The sequence below is a fragment of the Pungitius pungitius genome, chromosome 16 (genome assembly GCF_949316345.1).
Source record: "Pungitius pungitius chromosome 16, fPunPun2.1, whole genome shotgun sequence".
NCBI lineage: Eukaryota > Metazoa > Chordata > Actinopteri > Perciformes > Gasterosteidae > Pungitius > Pungitius pungitius.
In genome coordinates this window covers 6,068,221-6,087,692 of record NC_084915.1, presented here as the reverse complement: position 1 = coordinate 6,087,692, position 19,472 = coordinate 6,068,221, and the positions used below count along the sequence as shown (strand labels likewise).

The 19,472-nt window shown below is 44.7% G+C and overlaps 3 protein-coding genes across 3 annotated transcripts in view; all 3 read left to right on the top strand.

Moving 5' to 3' along the window:
• Positions 1 to 97: 97 nt before the first annotated feature.
• Positions 98 to 4,944, top strand: LOC119214943 (transcriptional regulator ATRX-like). Its single transcript, XM_037466635.2, has 5 exons — positions 98 to 684; positions 755 to 1,016; positions 1,118 to 1,242; positions 1,536 to 1,578; positions 1,659 to 4,944. Exons 1-5 carry the CDS (start codon positions 536 to 538, stop codon positions 3,711 to 3,713), a joined length of 2,634 nt encoding a protein of 877 aa, XP_037322532.2. The 5' UTR covers positions 98 to 535; the 3' UTR covers positions 3,714 to 4,944.
• Positions 4,945 to 5,272: 328 nt separating this feature from the next.
• On the top strand, positions 5,273 to 12,511 carry aspa (aspartoacylase). The gene is made up of 6 exons (XM_037466643.2): positions 5,273 to 5,650; positions 8,240 to 8,435; positions 9,477 to 9,570; positions 9,673 to 9,780; positions 11,045 to 11,154; positions 11,312 to 12,511. Exons 1-6 carry the CDS (start codon positions 5,409 to 5,411, stop codon positions 11,501 to 11,503), a joined length of 942 nt encoding a protein of 313 aa, XP_037322540.1. The 5' UTR covers positions 5,273 to 5,408; the 3' UTR covers positions 11,504 to 12,511.
• Positions 12,512 to 14,043: 1,532 nt separating this feature from the next.
• abr (ABR activator of RhoGEF and GTPase) overlaps positions 14,044 to 19,472 on the top strand; it is an 82,776-nt gene continuing 77,347 nt past the window's right edge. Inside the window, exon 1 of the mRNA XM_037466625.2 lies at positions 14,044 to 15,077. Within this exon, the coding sequence (XP_037322522.1) occupies positions 14,309 to 15,077 (769 nt within the window). The 5' untranslated portion in view covers positions 14,044 to 14,308. The remainder of the gene's footprint in view (positions 15,078 to 19,472) is intronic.

Here is a 19,472-nt window from a genome sequence, read left to right as displayed (position 1 = left end):
TCCATTTATTAGCATAACTGTCTCTATGGGTACTACTGTTCGAGTGGAATTTGCCCCTTAGAGGTAAAACTCGTAACACGCTCACTTGTTAATGTTAAATAAACGGAGGAATAAGAGTGAATCGTATTTTCTGAGGAAATCACAGACAAGTAGACTAAACGGAAGTAAATAGAAGGAAACCTCTTAATATTTGAGCGAACTATCCCCCTTCCCGCAAGCTCGTTGCTCATTGGCCAGCGGACTATTCGTCACGTCGAAGGCTTCCGCATTGGTTTGTAAACACATGTTTTTATGTTTTAAACGATGGTCTACTCGGTTTTACTTTGTTTAATGCATGATGTGGTGCACCTTCACATTTGTACGCAACAACAGGGAAATGTTTAGTTAATAACCACCCGTATCGATCGAAAAGTGAACATTTAATTGCAGAGATCTAACATATAAAGAGACTCTCATCGTTCGAGGCTACATGCTACTGTTCCTCAACATCAAAGACCTCCTCTAGTTTGCTCTCTGTCCGACTCAATCCGAAGCCATGGACAAAGTTGGAACATCGCAGTTACGCCACAATGTCCCGGGAACTTTACCGCTGGACCGGAGGGAGAAAATATCTCGATATCTTGAGTCTTCCGTTGGACACGGCGGGCAGGATGCAGTGTCTGAAGCACGTGCAGAAGAAGACAGGTGAGTGTGTACTATACGTGTCAAAATGATGCAGCAGCTTCATGCTGTGCTAAATGTTGTGCCTCCTCAGGGACTCGGGAGACAGCCTGTTCCTTACCCAAGTGGATGTAACGTTACCTGTGGCCGAGGGGTCAGCGGGACAGCGTCACACCACATCAAACCCCACATTTTCCAGAGATCTGACGGAACGAGAAGACATTTTTTCATCATCCTCTTCCGACGATGAACAGAGGAGGAGAAGGAAGAAAGACTCCCTGCCAACATACAATTTCCCTTTCCTTAAAACTCAGAAGAGGAGGCACCGAAGAACTGACCAATACAAAGACCTTCATGTGAGGATTACCAATGCTTTCATTCACATTTGGTTGTTGGCCAGTGATGCTGTAAAACTTTATAAATGTTGCTTGACGCTAAAGCCGATGCCATTTCTCAGAATTACATGATTGGAGGCTTCTTTAAATGCCTCCAAGAGCTGAGGCAGTGCTGTCAAAGGGAACAGACCCTGGAGTCCTCTTTACCAACGGTAGACATGGACGGGGACATCTCTCCATTGTCAGAGTAAGTCTATTTCAAGGAATAATGCTTATTTGAAGTTACACATATATGTGTACTAGTTTAATATTCCTTTATTAGGTCCTGATTTAAAGAAACTCTACAAACAGTTTGAAGATAATAAAATTCCTTTGTAAATGCATTAATGTGGTGTTACGTCTCTTATCTGTCAGGCCCATAATTCTCTATTGCAATAGATTCATATAGATTAACTATAGATTATACAATGAATAAATATATAATACATGTTTGGGCTGCTACTTTATAAATCTGAATAAAAGGTATAAATTCTGTTTCAGAGAAGACAGAGAAAAATCCGAGGATGAAGACATCAAAGTGGTGGTAAGCAGGCTGTTAAAATCGTGCACATTCGTGCACTTTTTGTTTGTGAACTACGCTATAATCTGTGTTTCACCTTACAGGAGAAGAAATACTTTGTTTCGTTATCCACAAAAAAGAGCAAACAGAACTGGTGCAACGAGTTGAAAAAACAAGACGGGGGGAAAGGCACCAACACTGGAAAAAATCCACAAACAGAGATGAGTTCTAACAAACAAATCAAGACCTCCATGTTGAAAGACATACAAATGTCTTTAGATTCCGAGAGCTTTGACAATGGAACATCATCATCCTGCAATGTTCTGGACCAGAAAGGGAGGAAAGCAAAACATGCAACAGGGGACGGAAACTTTCTGGCCACAACTGACAGAGAAAAAAACAAGAATGTTTCTCTTCACCAAAAAGCAAGTGAGGAAGGACAAAAAATGTGCAACGCTAATGACGCCGGCCTCTTGAAGTCTCTGAAAAGTTTGGGCCAGGCCGCACAAAAGGGAAGAGAAGCACCAGAGCCGGTAAACAGACACGAAGGTGACGGACCAGAAAGCCAACATCTCCTCCACGGACACCCAGACCGCACAGGCGCCACTACGGTGAAGAAAGCGAAAAAATCTGGTCCGCATGCTGCGACGTCCGTTACAATGGAGGCAGTAGAGACTCCCGTCCTGTCTGGTGGCTGTAAGGCAGCGCAGACCAGTGAAGTCCCGGAAATGAATGGGAAAAATGGGATGGAGGATTTGTCAAGAGATGGTGACACACTGAGGCAGGAGGAAGGAGATATTCCCGACTCAAAACCAAAAGAAAAGAAGAAGATGAAGTCCTCGGCCGAACGAGTCGGACAGGGAGTGGATGGAAAGGTAGAGAGTGAAGTGAGAGTGGAGACTGGTGCAAAGAAGAAACGCAGGAAAGAGAGGGGCAAAAGTGTTGAGCATTTACGGCCCAGTGCAGTTGCCGAACCTCCAAATGACGGTGCGGACATACAGAAGGAGAAGAAAAAGGATTTGGGAATCGTAATGACAGAGGAACATGAAGCAGAGGGGGCATTGAATAGGACATTGGATGTGCCGGCAATATCAACCGAACAGTTGGGGGAATCGGGAAATTGTTTAGAAAATGTTGCGACCTCTCAAGAAACATCAAGATTGAGTTTTGTAAAAAGGAAAAAGGACAAAAAGAAGCAACAGTCATTCTGTAACGACGCTCCCGACCAGAGAAAAGAGGGTGCTGATCGGTGCAGGAATCTGGATGACTCTGTTACCACGGCAACAGGCTCAAGGACAACGCCGAAGAAGAAGAGAACTATCTTTGAGGAAACGAATGACTCTTTTTACACCAAGAAGAAGAAAAAGAGTGAAATAGTTAGTGGAGATAAATGTGAAGACACACTGGCACAACGCGATGATTCAGCATCTACACGGAAAAGGGGAAAGAAGAAGTCATCCTTCCTCGTTGCTGATGTAGAGGAAACCAATGTGCCGACACACAGGGAACCGGTCGCTCTCTCTGCGCCCCGGGTCGGGGGCCACGAAGAACTGGAGGGCAGAGCCAGCGATCAGGAGGAACTTAACAATGGGGTCGCAGATCAGAAAAAAAAGAAGAAGAAGAAAAAGAAGAGGAAGGTGTCTGTGGTGCAGGACAGCGTGGAAAAAGATCACGAGGAGAACCAGCAAGAACCAGGCAAAGCACGACAGAAGAGTGAAAATGAAGAATTAGACTGTGCAGCTGATGCAGGGTTTCCTCTTCTCGATGAGGCCTCTGGGCTGAAAAAGAAGAAGAAGAAGAAGAAAAGGTGTCACGATGTGATAGAAGAGGATCCGCCGACTGCCAAAGATGGCCGCACCGATGACGAAGTGACCACGGAAGCACTGACCTCCGCCGAACGCAATTCAGCATCTTCGGAGACACCTGGACATAAGGTGTTAGAGACAAGAAAGAAGAAAAAGAAGAAAATAAAAAATGATAGGGGAGAGTCAACCGAGTTAGAGCGCAGAGAAAACAAAGAGAAGCAGAGAAGAGATGAGAAGTCTACAGTCACAGAAACTTCAGACATTAGGAAAAACATGCATGGAAAGCTCAAGCGGAAACTTTATAATCCAAATGAGGAGTTCTTGACCGGCTCTTCGTTTAAAGACGCCGATTGAAGGAGTGGTAGTTTGTTTGATTGGTGGAGGGATTCTCCACAATTACCTCAACACGCAAGATAACTAAAGCAGAACCACACAGGACACCCTGCATCTGTTTAGATGGACGGTGTAACGGAAAATGTGAAAACATTTCTTAAAATCTATATTTTTGTATGTTTTAACAACTTTGTTTTCAACAACATTAATAACCAACTATGAAGATTATTTTTATTTTTTAAATAAAAGCTATTAGTTTTTTAGAGTAAGAAATGTGAATGTTATTTATTGAAACTGCATTGAATACCATCAATTTGTCATCACTTAAAAGCAAAAACACCTTGAATCTGTATTTTTTTTTAGTATGTTTTTTAAATGTTTGTTAATATACCACATTGTCACCTACTCAGGATGACATATACGTTTCAAAACGCCACTTAATGGGGGTTTGGCTCACTGTCTGATGGGGAAGTTGTGTCTTTTCCTTAAAATGTTTTAGTATTTTGCTACGCCATGAAATCACACAAATGTGACTGTGTGTATTGGAATATAAGATTAATAAGATATATTTCTCAAAATGCAGCTGTGGCCAAATTTAAAAAAGGATTTGTGAATGCTAAAAATGTAGTAAAGGGAGGCGTGACATAGAATAACCCCTATGGGTGTGTCAAGTTATAAAAAATCAAATGCTTTAGACACGGATGTTTAATAAAAAATCTATAAAGATAAAAAACATTTTTATTTTAAGTTTTTTAGACAAAATTCCTCAGGGTAGTGATCGATCACAAATGGAAACAACATAATTGATGCTAAAATGTCGAAGCCAATAGTGATACTGTATAAATCGAGATTTACTAACTTCTAACACCTTGCATATTATCTATTGCTCACTTATTCTTCCATGTACCATATTGTGTGGAGTCTGAGGGTCAACCTAAAAAACACTTATATACTCAACAGTCTTGTGACAAAAACAAGCGATGCGTATCATAAGGCTGGTTTTTCTGGGCACACAAACCCATTGTTTGTCAAATCTCATGTCATAAAGCATTAACGACTTGATAGACAAAATAGTGCAAAAGCAAAGTGTTCTTCTATACATAAGTGTAGGCATGATTTGAGAGATGTTACAAGTGCAAAGGAAATGAGTATTAATATGCATGTGGTTTATTTTTTCTCTACTTTCTTCTTTACTAACTAATAAAATCACTAAGTGTCCCATTCATATTTACGCCATTTAAAACCCTCAGACTGAACAAAACATTCAACTATTCAGAATGGGCGGGGCGACTCACATCCGGGCATTTTAACCGTTCTCGGCGAGATACGGACGCTTGACTACTTGGGCTGCGACTGATGACGTTTCACAAGTCCACGAAAACACAAGCACGCATATTAAGAAACGGCCCTGATACTGTTTTGAATACGATGTTTTTATTTGGCAGAGAATTCACCGGAAACCAATAGTTGTGAGTTTGGCGGGTTAAAAGCTAAACAGCCTCGGAACCTTGGTAACTGGAGGTTTGCGTGCCTCTGGAGATGACGCGCGCAGCTCACGCACGCCGACTGATCCCAACAAGCCCGCGGGCACGTTATGTAAGCGCGCAGCCGCGGCCGGCATTTAAACAGTGAGGCTGCAAGGCTTCGGCTGGAAACTTTCTCCTCTGAAAGTCTGCGTGTCTCCATCCGGATCCTGCGCAGCTTAGGAAACAGGCCATGTCCTCTTACGGCAACAGCGTGCGTGTCACGGAGGCGAGGAGGGTGGCAATTTTCGGGGGAACGCACGGGAACGAGATGTCCGGCGTGACGCTCGTTAACCTGTGGGTGAAGAACAGCGCCGAGATACAGAGGAAACGGGTCGAGACCAAGCCGTTCATCACCAACCCGAAGGCCGTGGAGAAGTGCAGCCGATACGTGGACACCGACCTGAACCGAGCCTTCACCCCGGAGAACCTCAGGTACACACGGCGCACCGCGGGTAACCTTCGGTACACGGCTCCCCCATGGCGCACCCCGGGGGACCTCAGGTACCCACGGGTACACACGGGTACCCGCGGTGCACCCTGGGTCTGCTGTGATACGTGTTGAACGGGAACTTTCCCCTGGCACGGATCCACTAAAGCAGGTTTACGTTTCACGATTTGAATTTTACTGACAGGTGTATCAGATCAATTTGGTTAAAACGCCTTTTTTTTGCGCGCACTGTGGCTGCGGTGACCTTTTATATGGAAATGTGTCGGTAAACGTTCATGTGACAGCGCCATTATGCAACATTATTGACATGCCTAACTGTTTGTGTTTGTGTGTGCGTGTGCGTGTGTGTGTGTGTTAGTGTGTATGCAACCAAACTATAGGGCGAACACAACATTGCCTCCTGCTTAGAGGACGTCCGGGTAACACGGTAGAATAAAAGGACACAACACGGACGAACGGGGCACTACGTTATAGGATTCACATTGTTTCCGGATGGGAAATCCTTCTGTAATGCGGTCACGTGGACATGGCCATCAATATGTTATTATCCCAGGTTGTGCGTGTGTTTACCATTGGCCATGCTCCCCCCCCCCCCACCCCCGCCACCCACCGTTGCCAATAAGAGCAGAGCGGCGTGTGCCCCCTCCTCCCCGGGACTCGGGCTGACCGTCAGCCTGCAGGAGAAAACGTGAGCGGAACGTGACCGAGCTGCAGATGAATTAAGGGGATTCTCTTCGTATTGCGTGTGCGTTGTCGCGGAAGATGTCCTGGGAAAATGCTGCCTCACATTGCCAAGCCTCATGACTAGACCCAGCAGGGGCTGCATTACATCATCGCATCCCACTACTCCTAAATTACCGTTCTGTCACAAGATCCCCAAGATTTTATTCTGATTTATAATTGACCCTATAGTGATATTTTAAAGATCTCTGCTGTGGTATTTTTATTTTTTTTACTGAAAATATGGCAAAAATTGCATCACTGTTTGGGTGGACTATAACTGCCTCGTCCAGCATATTTAAAATGACTTTTACACTCTCCCAAATGCTTAGGGTTGGGCTTCTCTGAACGGAACATGTAAGAAGATTAAGCACATGGAGGCTGTTTCTAAAAACAGCTCATGGTGTGCTTTTCTTCAACGTAAACAGACTGAATGTCCTCTCGGCCGTGGCGCATGTTGTATTTGACACACTGTGGTTGGTGTGCCAAAGCCCTGCCAGTCCAGACAATGCCAGATGTTCTCTGAAAAAAACGGTGGTCTAAAGAGCAGATGTGAGAGGCGCAGCAGAGGCGCTGTTCTACAGTAGTTTGGAGAAGGTCCTGGACCAGGGTGTATTCTGAAACGAGTTTAAAAAAAATAGAGCCAAGAGAGGGGAAAAAGGGGAAAGCTTGCATTCTCTGCTCAGAGTGTGTAGAATGTCCGCTTGAATGGGGGGGGGGGGGGGCAACTTGATCCGGGCTGACAAAACAAACCTTTCAGTGGTCCTCAAGAGCAGTGATGCAAGGAGTGGAGAAAGTGGCTTAAATGACTTCATACTGCTAAGAAAAGGGTGGGTGCTTCTCTGCTAAATCCAGTTCATATAAACCAGCTAGGGCCGTGCGGTATGCCAGTATAGGATCTCCTTAGGGTATGGATCTCTCACATACCGTTCATACCGGTGTTACACCATAACTACTGACGTTGCTCTTCGGCCGGCGGCAGATTGTATTTTTACACGTCACCCGGACCGCTTAGCGGGCGAAGCTACTTGTCTCGCGTGCGTTGAGATTGAGTCATGTATATGACTTTATAACAACAATGAATAACCCACAACAAACACTCTTTAACAGGGTTAAACACCACAACAGCTTGTGACACATAAACAATTTGTACCACTAATAATTGTACATTGTCAGTGTGTACATTGTAAAATCTTGTAAAGCTCACAAGAAGTAACTCCGTTGCTACATGAAAACCTGGAAAAGAGCGACACAGGAGGAACAACGAGAGACCAGAGATGCACCAACACAACTTGTGCCCAAGAGAGGAGCTGTGTCTGTTTGGAGGTTTCTTGGTTTTGGAAAATCAGAGTTAGAGTTAGATCAGAAAACGATTTATTGCAAAGTCTGTCGAGCCTCTGGTGGCAACACTAGCAGCCACAACGAGCTAACACGTTAATGAGCTAACACGCCGGCCCGTTACGCTGCAAGTTGTCCAGCTGAGCGGGTAGCCGTCTGCAGTCCTTTTGGGGGTAAATTAATTAATGCGTTTACTTGACAAAGCAATACCGTCATATACCGGGATACCGTGGATTTTTGGCCATACCGCACCGGTATGGCCATAAATGCTTTCTTTTATTTGACCCAGACATCCGTCAAATACACTGTCAGTAAAATGTACTAAAATGTAAGGTATTCATTGCCCCAACCAAGCAGCCAAGAGTCAAGTGAAAGTGATCCAGGACGCATAGGACAAGCATACAGTCATGTGTGAATGATTAACATGCGTCACGGCTCATTGTCCCTTCTGGAGAATGCTCCGATAAGCTGCAATGTGAACTTCTGAAGTGTGTGGGTGTGTCCGTGGCTCGCAGCGCCCCGGGAGGAGACGAGCTGCCCTACGAGGTGCAGCGCGCCCAGGAGATCAACAGGATATTTGGGCCCAAAGGAAGCCCGGAGGCCTACGATGTCATCTTTGACCTCCACAACACCACGTCCAACATGGGCTGCACCCTGATCCTGGAGAGCTCCAAAGACCACTTTAACCTGCAGATGATGAACTACATCAAGGTGACAACCTTAGAATTATTCATTTTTTTATATTTCTTTTTTTCTGCGGTGGGTTTAGACATATACTTCCGCTTATAATGTGCTTGAAAAAGTCTTAATCTGTGATTGTGGTTGACATTTTGAACTCCTGATTGGGTAAAGGTGAAAGGTGGTCTGGTGCTCTTGTACCTCCCACATAAACGCATGCGCATATGAAAGTAGAGGTTCTGCTCAGATGTTTCTCTGGAGAGGTCCAGTTTACCTGTGCAGACACGTGACAAGCTCATTTAAAGCGAGCTGAACACACAGGCATGTGTTCTTCTTACCTCTTGAGCCTCAGAGGACCAATTATTTGCATTATTCCGTTGTTTCTTAAATGTAGAAGTCCACATTACCCTTGTTTACGCATGTTAGAACACCGAACTCTGAGTGACAGTCATTACAGCCTTAAATTAGGATACGTTTCCTTTTTCTGACTATATTGACTATATTATCTGTAAGCAGCTCTGGATCTCGCTCCTCAGCACAGAAAAACAAAGGCCCGCAGAGCAGAGACCCCCGAAGAGGAGGAGAGCAGCCAAAGGCAACACGCACTCTGTGACTGTCAGCAATAGAGGTTATGAGAAATATGTTTTGTTTAACTTCAAGGGTCAAAAAAATCCCAAAATGTTGACTCCCGCTCATTCAAAAACCTAAGGCCAAGCAAGTGAGAGCAAACCATCTGCTCAGGAGACCATATAAAGCTTACGTTTTCATCCTTCAGTCAAATGACGCTGTAAATTATGAAGACGATACTCCCAAATCAGCCTCTGCCGTCGACACTTAATCGTCGCGTATTTGTGCGCGTGGGTGCTGGTGTTTGCCTGCTGTTGTGCACGTCATGTCTGCTCCGAGACAGAATACATTTCCTGTGGAGGAAGAGGCCTTGCAGCTCCCGCTGGTTTGTGCTTCAGACAGGGTTCTGACGTGTTTTCCCTCCATGCGACTGTGTGTTGTTTTGTTTACTTTTTAAATATCTGCTGCTGAGATCTCGCTGTTTTTTTTGTTGCCCTGGTGTTGCAGAAAGCCATCGCTCCAGCCAGCTGTCTCGTTCTGCTGAATGAACATCCTCTTTTGAAATATTCCACCTCGCGCTCCGTCGCCAAGCACCCCGTCGGTGAGTCTCTCGAGCCCGGGCCCGACGGAAGATGTGGCCCCAAAAGACGTCCGCCATAACAACAACAACAACAACCTGTGTCTTCTGATTTTTTGACTGCAGGTTTGGAAGTGGGTCCTCAGCCTCAAGGGGTCCTGAGGAGCAACATCTTTGAAGCCATGAGGGTGATCCTGAAACACGCGCTGGACTTCATCGAACTGTTTAATGAAGGTATTTTTTCAGATGACGTAGTAGATGAGGCTCGTGTGAGGATCATCTTGATGAGGAACATGGGTTCACCCTTGTCTCATCCGTCCAGATGCACCTGGTCGCTGATCTCTAAAATGTATCCCCAGGTCACCGCCCCGTCTCTACCGCCCCAGGGTTTGCTAGATTTAGGGGTGAACGCAGGCCCCTTTCCCCCCTTTTCTCCTCTTCCTGTAAACAAAGCAGGCTGTGCCTGGCCCGGCCCGGCCCGGCCCGGCATGGCATGTCCTCGCGGGTTGAATGGCCTGCTTGTTGTCTGGGTCCGGCTGCCAGTGGTGCGGTGATGAATCAGTGTCCTTGGAGGAACTGCTCGTTACTCCTTGACGGAGCGAACGGGTCTTACGGCTGAAAACAACTTCCTCTGAGAAAGAAAAAAAAATGCTTTTTTCTTGCGTGGGTGGTGTGCTGCCACATGCATATTAATGCAGATAAGTGTTGATTTAATTACTGTCCAGTCCGTGCCAAATAAAAAGAAAAAAATCCCAGTGCACATCCTGTTCAGTTCCGGAGAGTGAAAGAGGCCCCTCTGGCTGCGGGTGGCCCCTTCCAGCTTCTTGCTTCAACACCCTCTGTTGATTTGAGAGTTTACAGGGTAGTGGATTATTAACAGTGGCTGGAGACCCAGTGTTCATCATACATTGTTATTAGTGAATAGGTTGTTATTTTCACATGCCTAGTAATGTTAGCAATATTATATAATATTTTACCCTGAGTAACTTTAGTGTTTGCCAGGATCTGAGTCAGCGTTTCTTTTCCCTCTGTACACCTGGTTTTGATCTCAGATATGAAGCAGACCCAACTAGTTTCTTTCCACCGTTTTTGTTTTTGGTAAATATAGTATTGTTTTTTAATGTCACACCCCAGTGCCTGACAAAGAATATATATTCATGAGGATATAACTTAAATAAGTTGTTTGTTTTTAAATTGGTATTGTGTCACAAAAGCACACAGGGTGCTGTAGGAAGCTCGTCCTTAGTTTATTGTTATCTCAGAGCTCGATCCCATGGTACGCCTTGCGTGTGTTGCAATCAGTCTTCTTCCTCCATATCCTTATTATTTCTATTTCAAGATTCTGTTTAGGGAAATCCCATCTTTCTTGCAGGGAAATATTTGTTTTGTTTTTGTTTTGTTTGTCCACAGTATTCGTAGTCCAATCATTTTATGGGTAGATGATTTTGCAGGATGCTTACCATGTTGGCCGTGTGGTCGTTGTTGGTGTGTTGTTCAGGAATGGAGTTCCCTAACTGCACAGTGGAAGTTTTCCGCGTCTTGGACCGGATCGACTACCCCCGAGATGCCAACGGAAACATCATTGCCATGGTGCATCCCAATCTGCAGGTAAAACCTAAGCCGCCTGTGTGTCCGACCTTTTGAACCTGTGATCATAAGCTGTTACGAAAGAGGAAAGGGGACCTCTTTGCTCAATGTGAGATTGCATTATGTCAGATTGAGAGACACACTCGAGTTACTCTCCTTGGGCCGCTTGTTGTTTCAGGACTGTGACTGGGAGCCGCTGAACCCCGGTGACCCTATGTTCCAATCGTTTGATGGGAAGACCATCCGCTACCAAGGCCTGGGCACCGTCTACCCCACTTTCATCAATGAGGCGGCCTATTATGAAAAACAACAGGCCTTTGTAACCACCAGACGAGAAGCCCTGGTGGCAAGCGCCATCAGAAAAGTATAAAAACTGGTTGCCGTTAGCCGCAGCAATGACCTGTGTTTAGATTTTGCACTTTGTTCTGTTAGCAAATGACAGACTTTCCCCTCTCGCAATGACTAGATTTTCTCTTTTTTACACACTCATTTAGTTTGCCAAACATTTACTTTCAAAGAATCTATTAACTATGCAAAAAATGTGTGTGCAAGGTTTTCAAAGAGTCACTGTGAAAGTCTTGGATCTGAAGAAGTATACTGCTGTGGTAGCTATTTATGATACCGTTATTTAAGTACACATATATATGGATTTACATTAAATCAACTAAGTTTTTTTGTATAATATTAAAGGCCAGGCCTGATCATTGGTGGCTTATGAATCATTAACTATCGCTCTTTAAGTTTCTTACTACTGCCCAGGACCATAACCTGCTACATTTGACCCAAAACTGTAGTTGTGAGTCCTCTTACACACACACATAAATATCAATATATAAATATATATATGTTTGTGTGTAAATATGTGTTTGTGTGTGTAACGTCTTTGGGTGAGGGTTTGTGGCCTTTGATACTGCCTACCTGTAACTCCAGTGGTTGCATCTGTGGTGCTGTCCTATCCTTTGCCTTAATAGAGATTTCAGACAACAACAACAAAAGACTTTCACAACCAATTTCATTGGAATTTGTAGATTATACGTGTCGGATGACAAGATACTATTTTGATAAGAAATTGCATACGTTCTGTTCACATAAACAACTGGGATGCAGTTTGAACCGTGTTTTATAATGATATACCTGTCTATTTTGATATGATTGTCCTTTTACGTTTAAAGTGATATATATATAGTACCTTGATCTTTGAAAACATATGTGCGTTTTAATGTTTTACGTCTTTGTTGTGTCAAAGTGTATCAATGTGGTCTCACAGAAACTGCTTCAATTAGCAATATTTTGGTTGTAACATTCATATTAGTAACGTCTGCTGTCCTTGACGTCCTGTGGAAATGATCCAATCAATAAATGTAGTACTGCGCCACTCTGTGCTGTTTGGTTCGATGAGGCACCTTTTATGTAGTGTTGCACTTAGACCACTAGGGGGAGTCACGCACCCACTGATACAAGGTTGTACCAGAGGAGCCAGTTACACTAAATACCACGTGAATGGTATTACAGTTTCATGACCCCAGGTTGTTCCTACCCTTTCCCACCCATTCATTGCGGTAACCCAATCGGGGCTCTCAGGCCTGCAGCGAGTGCTGATCAATGATTCCTCCAGGCTTCTAAAAGCTTTTGGGAGAATGACAACATCCACAGGCCAGGGATCCGCACAAGCACAGAGCGCCCATCCCCATGCCCGTAGTGGTGACGTTTTTCTGCTGTATGGAATTACAACAGTTTTACTGGAAGCCTTGGCTGCTTTCCAAGGTGGCATCTGTTCGCAGCTGCATTTATCCTGCTGAAATGAAGGTGACTGGGAATTTCTGGAGATTAGAAATTACTGTGATCAAAAGTCTCAAAGATTCGGTAAAATAAATATTTACTTTGCTAAATTTAAAGATGTGGGGGGGGGGGCTGAGCATGGGTCAGATATTTTGCCAAAGATCATTCTGCAGAGATAAAATATCTGTGTGTATCTCATATGCATGCACAAATGCGTGGGAAAGCACCTACGCGTGCAAGTGGCGTGTTTTCATGGATGCCGGGTAGCAGGTAGACACCACCCTTGGCTTCCTTCCGTTTGACCAAACAGTCCAGTTGAGCAATAATGCAAGGTGGCAAATCACTGCAATTGTCGACGGGAAATTCCTGTCCGTGTTGTCAAGACAACGGGTTAGACGACAGAAGAGAGCAACTGTGTGAACCCAAAACAGGAGCTAGTGCTCGATGCTAGTGTTACAACTCAAACCCGCGTAAATCCTGCATTTCTTGATTGCTCGTGATTTTAATCAGCAATAACAATGTATATAGTGTTTATAGCCTATTATGCATTTGATCAGTACTTTAAATGACATTTTTTGACAAAATAAGGCGAAACCAGCAGATCTGTGGAGACACACACCATCAATTTGAGCAAATGTGCTCTACTATCCCCTTGTATCTTTTTGTCGTAGTCTCAGCAGCTCTTCCGCCTCACCAATACCCGTTGCATTCAATAACTATCGAGAGGTTTTTGGTGCTGCTCCGCATTATAGGCAATATCTTGTGGTATCCTGCTCAAGTGCTACCAGATGTCTTATCTAGAGATAGAGGCAGTGTAATCGTTTCACCATTGACACTTGTTACTATCACACACAAATACTGTATATTGTATTTCTATATGTTCTTGGATGACGCACCATTCGTATTCTACAGAACATCGCTCCGTGGTTGATTTTAAAATATTGGAGGTTAAAGCAACGGCGACTGAGTATTTTTAATTAAAAAAGCCAAACGCATCTGCTTTAAAAGTCCTGCATGTATTGCGAAGTAATGAGTTGATGCTATTTACTGCCACACCATTGTGGTTGCTACTCCTTTTTACGAGCAGCGCTTGAATGCAGCACGTCTAAATCCAGGAAGTCTCGAAACTTTTCAGCGTGGTGACAAACTTGTTCTCCGCATCACTGTCCGCGCGCACAGTGCGCCCGCTGCTCTTACGTGTGGGAGGGTGAAGATGGTCAGAAAGCGGTCCACTTAAAAGCTTCTTTTTTACTTAGGAGACGAGGCGGATAAATGCGACAGACACGCCGCTAATTTTCGCCGAAGAGGTGGATGCGCAGAACATTTAACTCCCAATATTTCTCTCTTGACTGTCACGAGCCCGCGAGCTGCCAGGACGCCCGATTTGAAATTCGATATGTGGGAACAAGACGAATTTGCAAAGCACTGGAGGAATGAATTCCCCGATGGAAACGTACCTCACATGGCGTTTAAGTCTGTGGAGGACATCGAGTCGGAGCTGGAGACGAGCAAGGCCAACCTGAAGAGGCTCCAGAAGGCGCTGGCGGAGGAGAAATTCAAGGTGATCTACCTGCAGACCACCATGGCTCAACGGAAGACGAACCACCCGCACAGGTTCCACGGAAAAGATGAAAACTCCAACGTGGACAAGACCGGGGAGACCAGGAGACCGCAGCGGCGGGAGGACGAGGGCGACGGGCAGAGGACCGTGGTGTCCGACTCCGGGTGCGCGAGGCTCAACGCGGGGGGTGTCATGAGCTCCTTCGGGCACGAGCGGGGCAGGTTCGGCGGCAAGTTGGGGAAGCCCGTCCCCATCCCGGTGCCGCCACCGAAACCCAGCTACCTGAAGAAAGACCCGGCCCCAGCTGGCGGCTGTCCGCCGAATGACAGCGAGACGGGCAGCGACCGAGAGTACGAAGACGCCGAGCTGAATGACAACTTCGTCCGGAGTAACTTGTTGGCGCCGAAGGTCGTCTGTCCGGACAACCAGAGGACGCCCAGCGGCTACCGGGAAAACCGGTGGCCTTTCCGCCTCAGCAGGGACTTGGACTCCGGCGACGACGGCAGGCTGTCCCCGTCCTGCCTGCGTGTTCCCGGGAGCAGCACCCCGGACAGGAGGAGTGATGAGTACCTGAGCTCCGACCACGACGACGACTCTTCTGCAGGTATTTTAATGGGAATGTGTGTGTGTGTGAGCTCAAGTGGAGCTGATTGAAGCATCTTTAGAGATCGCTGTGACTTCGGTCACCTCAATGTGCACAGGCTGACCAGCTGCTCCGTTGGGATTTATTCATTTTTTGCTGTGTCTTTCCGGTCCCTTTTGACATTAGAGTTTTGGCACATGGAGTTTCATTGCTGCTTTTTGCAGATGATGTGTTCCTGATGGCCTCTTCTGTCTGTGACCTCCAACTCTCATTGGCACGGTTCCGTTGTGAAGAAAAGAGAGCTGAGCCGAACGGCAAAGCTCTCAATCTTCGTTCCTTCTCATCAGCTATGGTCATGACGGATATAACTAGGTCACGGGTACTAGATCAAGTGGCCCAAATGGGTTTCCTCAGGAGAGTGTCTGGCGTCTCCCTTAGTGAGCTCGGAGTAGAGCCGCTGCTCCTTAGCATTGATAGGAGCCAGTTGAGGTGGTTTGGGCATCTGGTAAGGATGCCTCCCTAAGGAGGTGGACCCAGTGGACCCCAGACCCAGGACTAGGTGGAGAGATTGTATCTCTGCACTGGCCTGGAAATGACTTGGGATCCCCCAGTCCGAGCTGGTAGATGTGTCCTAGGAAAGTGAAATTTGGGGTCCCCTGCCAGAGCTGTTGCCCCCGTTACCCGACCCTGGATAAGCAGTTGAAGATGGATGGATGACTATCTTGTCCTAGTATTATGTCATCATCCTGCTTCATTCATTCTGCATTTGTAAAGGTACATTGAGCTGTATTTCATGTTCCTGCATCATTGACATGAGAGCTAAGGAATGCAATGCAGAGTCTGGTGATCTGACTCAATTTTAAATTAAATTGTAGATCTCAATCTCAATTTAGTAAATTGAGTTTGACTTTATTGTGTAAGATAATTTGTGTATTGTTTCGAAATATATTCGCATCTCATCAGGAATACTCACACAAACTTCCTGAAAATGTGGCAACATTGATGGAAATTGTTTAAACAGCATGAGTCAAGATTCAATGAGTAACTTGAGCATGAGAATAGATTTTCAAAGGCTACTGGTGCAGACAAAACATTTTGTGACACATTCTTCTTCTGTTTGGCACTTGTTTTTTTGAGGATTATAGGCTTGTGAGGCTTAGTACTAATTGTTAGCTAATTGCTTTCCTTTTTGTTGTGGGTCTGTTTATTGGTATTCAATAATAACTAAAGGGATTTGCTGCAGATTAACTGGTCAAAATGATATAGAAGGATTTGAGAAAACTGTAGGCTTCTTGCTTCAAATACTGAAGCCAAAAGTGGTATTATCCCAGTCAGAGACAGCAACTAGACACCAGTGCAAGATTGAAACTGAAGCTCTGTCTTTGTATTCAATTGAATGAACAAGGCTCTTCCTTTTTGATTTGTCTTTTAAACAAGGTTAAGTGAGTGGGGAAACTGCATGCATCACGTTGGAGGGGGCCACCATTTGCGGACACAACTTTTATCCAAATGTCTGATTGTCATGATTGTGTGGGAAGATGGCTCTTTAAGAACGTGTGTGTGTGGTGTTCTTTTGTGTCAGGAGCCAACTGCTCGTCTTAAATTCCACAATTAGAGAAATACTGGTGAAGGAACAGCGGCGTCGCTTTCTAATCAAGACGCACTGTTTGTGTATCATGGTGAGGGAGGATATAAGTGGGGGCACATATTTTTCCATAAAGCTGTGGGTCAGTAAGGATAAGCACTTTATGTTATCTTCATTTATTCCATCTTTATTGTCCAGCAGGATCCGGATGTTTTGCTCTGATGAATGGGTGAGTGATCAGTGGATAGACTGTAAACAAGGGAGGACGCGTAGACTTGCGGGAAGTACTCAAACCCTTTTTTGGGGGGGGGGCTCTGCACTCTGCTGTGAGGTCAACGCTTTTTAACAGAGGTGACGGCAGTTGTCTGGCTCCTGGTTACTTGTCATTATGGGATGCTTGTCCTCTCTTACTCCGTCATGCACCAGCAGGGAGCTTGTGTCAGGGCTCTTGCTCATGCTGATGCCTTTGTGCGTTCTCTGGCAAGGCAGGTCAGCCATCAGCTCGTGTGCGTCTGGAGCTGCAAGTCTGGCTTCTCTGTGAGCCGTTATTCAAATGATTCATGGCGGCTGTCGGTCTAAGCCAGTAGTCATCCATTGTTATTTCAAACTTGAGCTCTGTGGAGTTTGATGGATTCGATGGTGCACAAATCATAAGAAGTCATAAGAAATTTCAGACAGAATGAGGGAGTCTGTGTAATACCTTGTTTATTTTTTGGCCGAAACAACTTTGACTTGCAGGTATAGCTGAGAACTTGGACGTGAAAGTTTAAGGGGAGTTCATTGTGTCAATTTAAGCTTGTTCTTAAGTGACTTTGCTGACAGGATGCCCCAGCTGAGGGCCCAGATTCCTCTTTCTATTACCTATAACACACTTTTCACTGGTAGCACAGCAAGACCAGAATATCTCACTCTCCACAAAGTGCCACACAGTATAACTACAGTTTAATTTTTAAGCAAAATATGGAATTCAGAGAACAATATAATAGCATAACAAATTTTGCTATTTAAATCAATTGTGTGTCCTGAAGTTAAAGTATTTAAATATTAATTTGTTTCCGGCTGACCTAAAGGTCTGTTGTAAGGGCGACATGAGAAGAAGGGACACTACACAAACAGTAACTCCACTAAAGATATTCAGTGACAACAAGTATTTTGTCTCTGAACTGTGACGGTGTCATTTTTCAAAGTGAAAGTCTTTAGATTGAAGTTTCTAGCAGAACATACAATTATTTAACATCACGTTAAATACCAGCACGGCATCGCACAGGATTGCAGTCATGATTTTCCAGTTGCTTCAAAATAAATCCCTGCCTTTTGTTCTACTGAATTAGGTCGTTATCTCGCCCCACAGTACAACATGTTTCTACGGTGTTGCTTTCTGCCACAATGAGCAACAAAGAAAAAGACTGATGTTGTCATTCTGCACATAGGTTTAGTTCTCGGTCTTTTGTTGTTGAGGCAACTGAATAGTTGTCGTTAATCTAAAATGGGAAAACTAGAGGACAAACCTGTTCTCGTCACTGATTTTCTGAATACCACACATATTTCTCATCTTCTCTCAGATAAGCATGTCTTGTCCAGACCCGTTCTAAAAAGCATGCACTGATTGGGGGAATTGTGGGCCTGTTCCCATTGTAACACTCTGTGGCTTGAGTGGCAGATCTTAATATTCAGTTGGGTTGTCAAATAGCCCTGCAGGCCGCATCTTGTACACACTTTAGCAGGTATAGCGGACAATCTGGCTGCTGAAGGTACAGTGGTTTATCACCCCCCTTCCCCCAAACTCACTGCTGCTCAGATATGTGTGCTCCTGTAGCATTCGGCCTCTTGATGAGCTTGTAGCTCACTAAGTGAAACACAGGGTGTATAACATTTCTAATATTTTAAGCTTAGGCTCTAAATATGACATTTTCCGGAATACATGATTAATGGATAATCCTAACTGTGTGTTTTAGTTCTTCACATTGTCATATCCATCCAAAATGAATGCAGTCAAATAACCCACGCTACATCATCATAACTAAAATACTATTTATGGTGTTACTTGTTACCGTGGTGATGAGTTTGTCGTCGTGGTTGTGCGGGCGTGCAGACAGGATGTCTCTGCGATGGAGTAGGAGGTGTGGGTTTTGCAGCATCATTGCTGTTTTCTAAGATGGATGCAGGAGTTGACCTTGGTTCCATCTCGCTGGTGAGAAATGCAAGGGTAGAACTTTGATATTGCTTTTTGCGCTCGTATCTATATTTATATCCAGCACACCACACGCAAAAACACATTCAGGCGTACAAAAATCAAGCTCTAAATCTGCGTATCAGTTTGTGGCATGTTACATATACATACAATCCCTTTTTTCCCCTTTTTGAGGTTGTGTGTGATTGCTTTTGATTGTGATTGAACCTGACTTGGGTGGATTTTTTTTTCCTCTGTGTAATCTCGACTTCAAATAACACTCAGTGTAGATTGTGTTACCCGGCGTGTCATCCTGTGAGTCTGCAGAAGTCAGCAGCTGCAATACTTAACTGATGAGACAGTGATGCACACACACACACACACACTACTCAGACAAACTGCCAGTAGTTGTGCACGACCACATGTATCATTACTCCCAAATGATTTATTTAGCTATTCTCACTTTGAGTAGGGTGCGGGGGGGAGTCAGCATGCAACCGTTTGATCATGGATCCCCTTCACCCGCCAAAATTCAGGTTATTATTCAAGAATTGCTTAATTTATTTCCCAAATTATTTTCATGACTTTCATAGTATTGTTCAAATTACTATTGGATAAAACTTGGATAAAAACTGGAAATGATCTTTTGTCATACTGAACA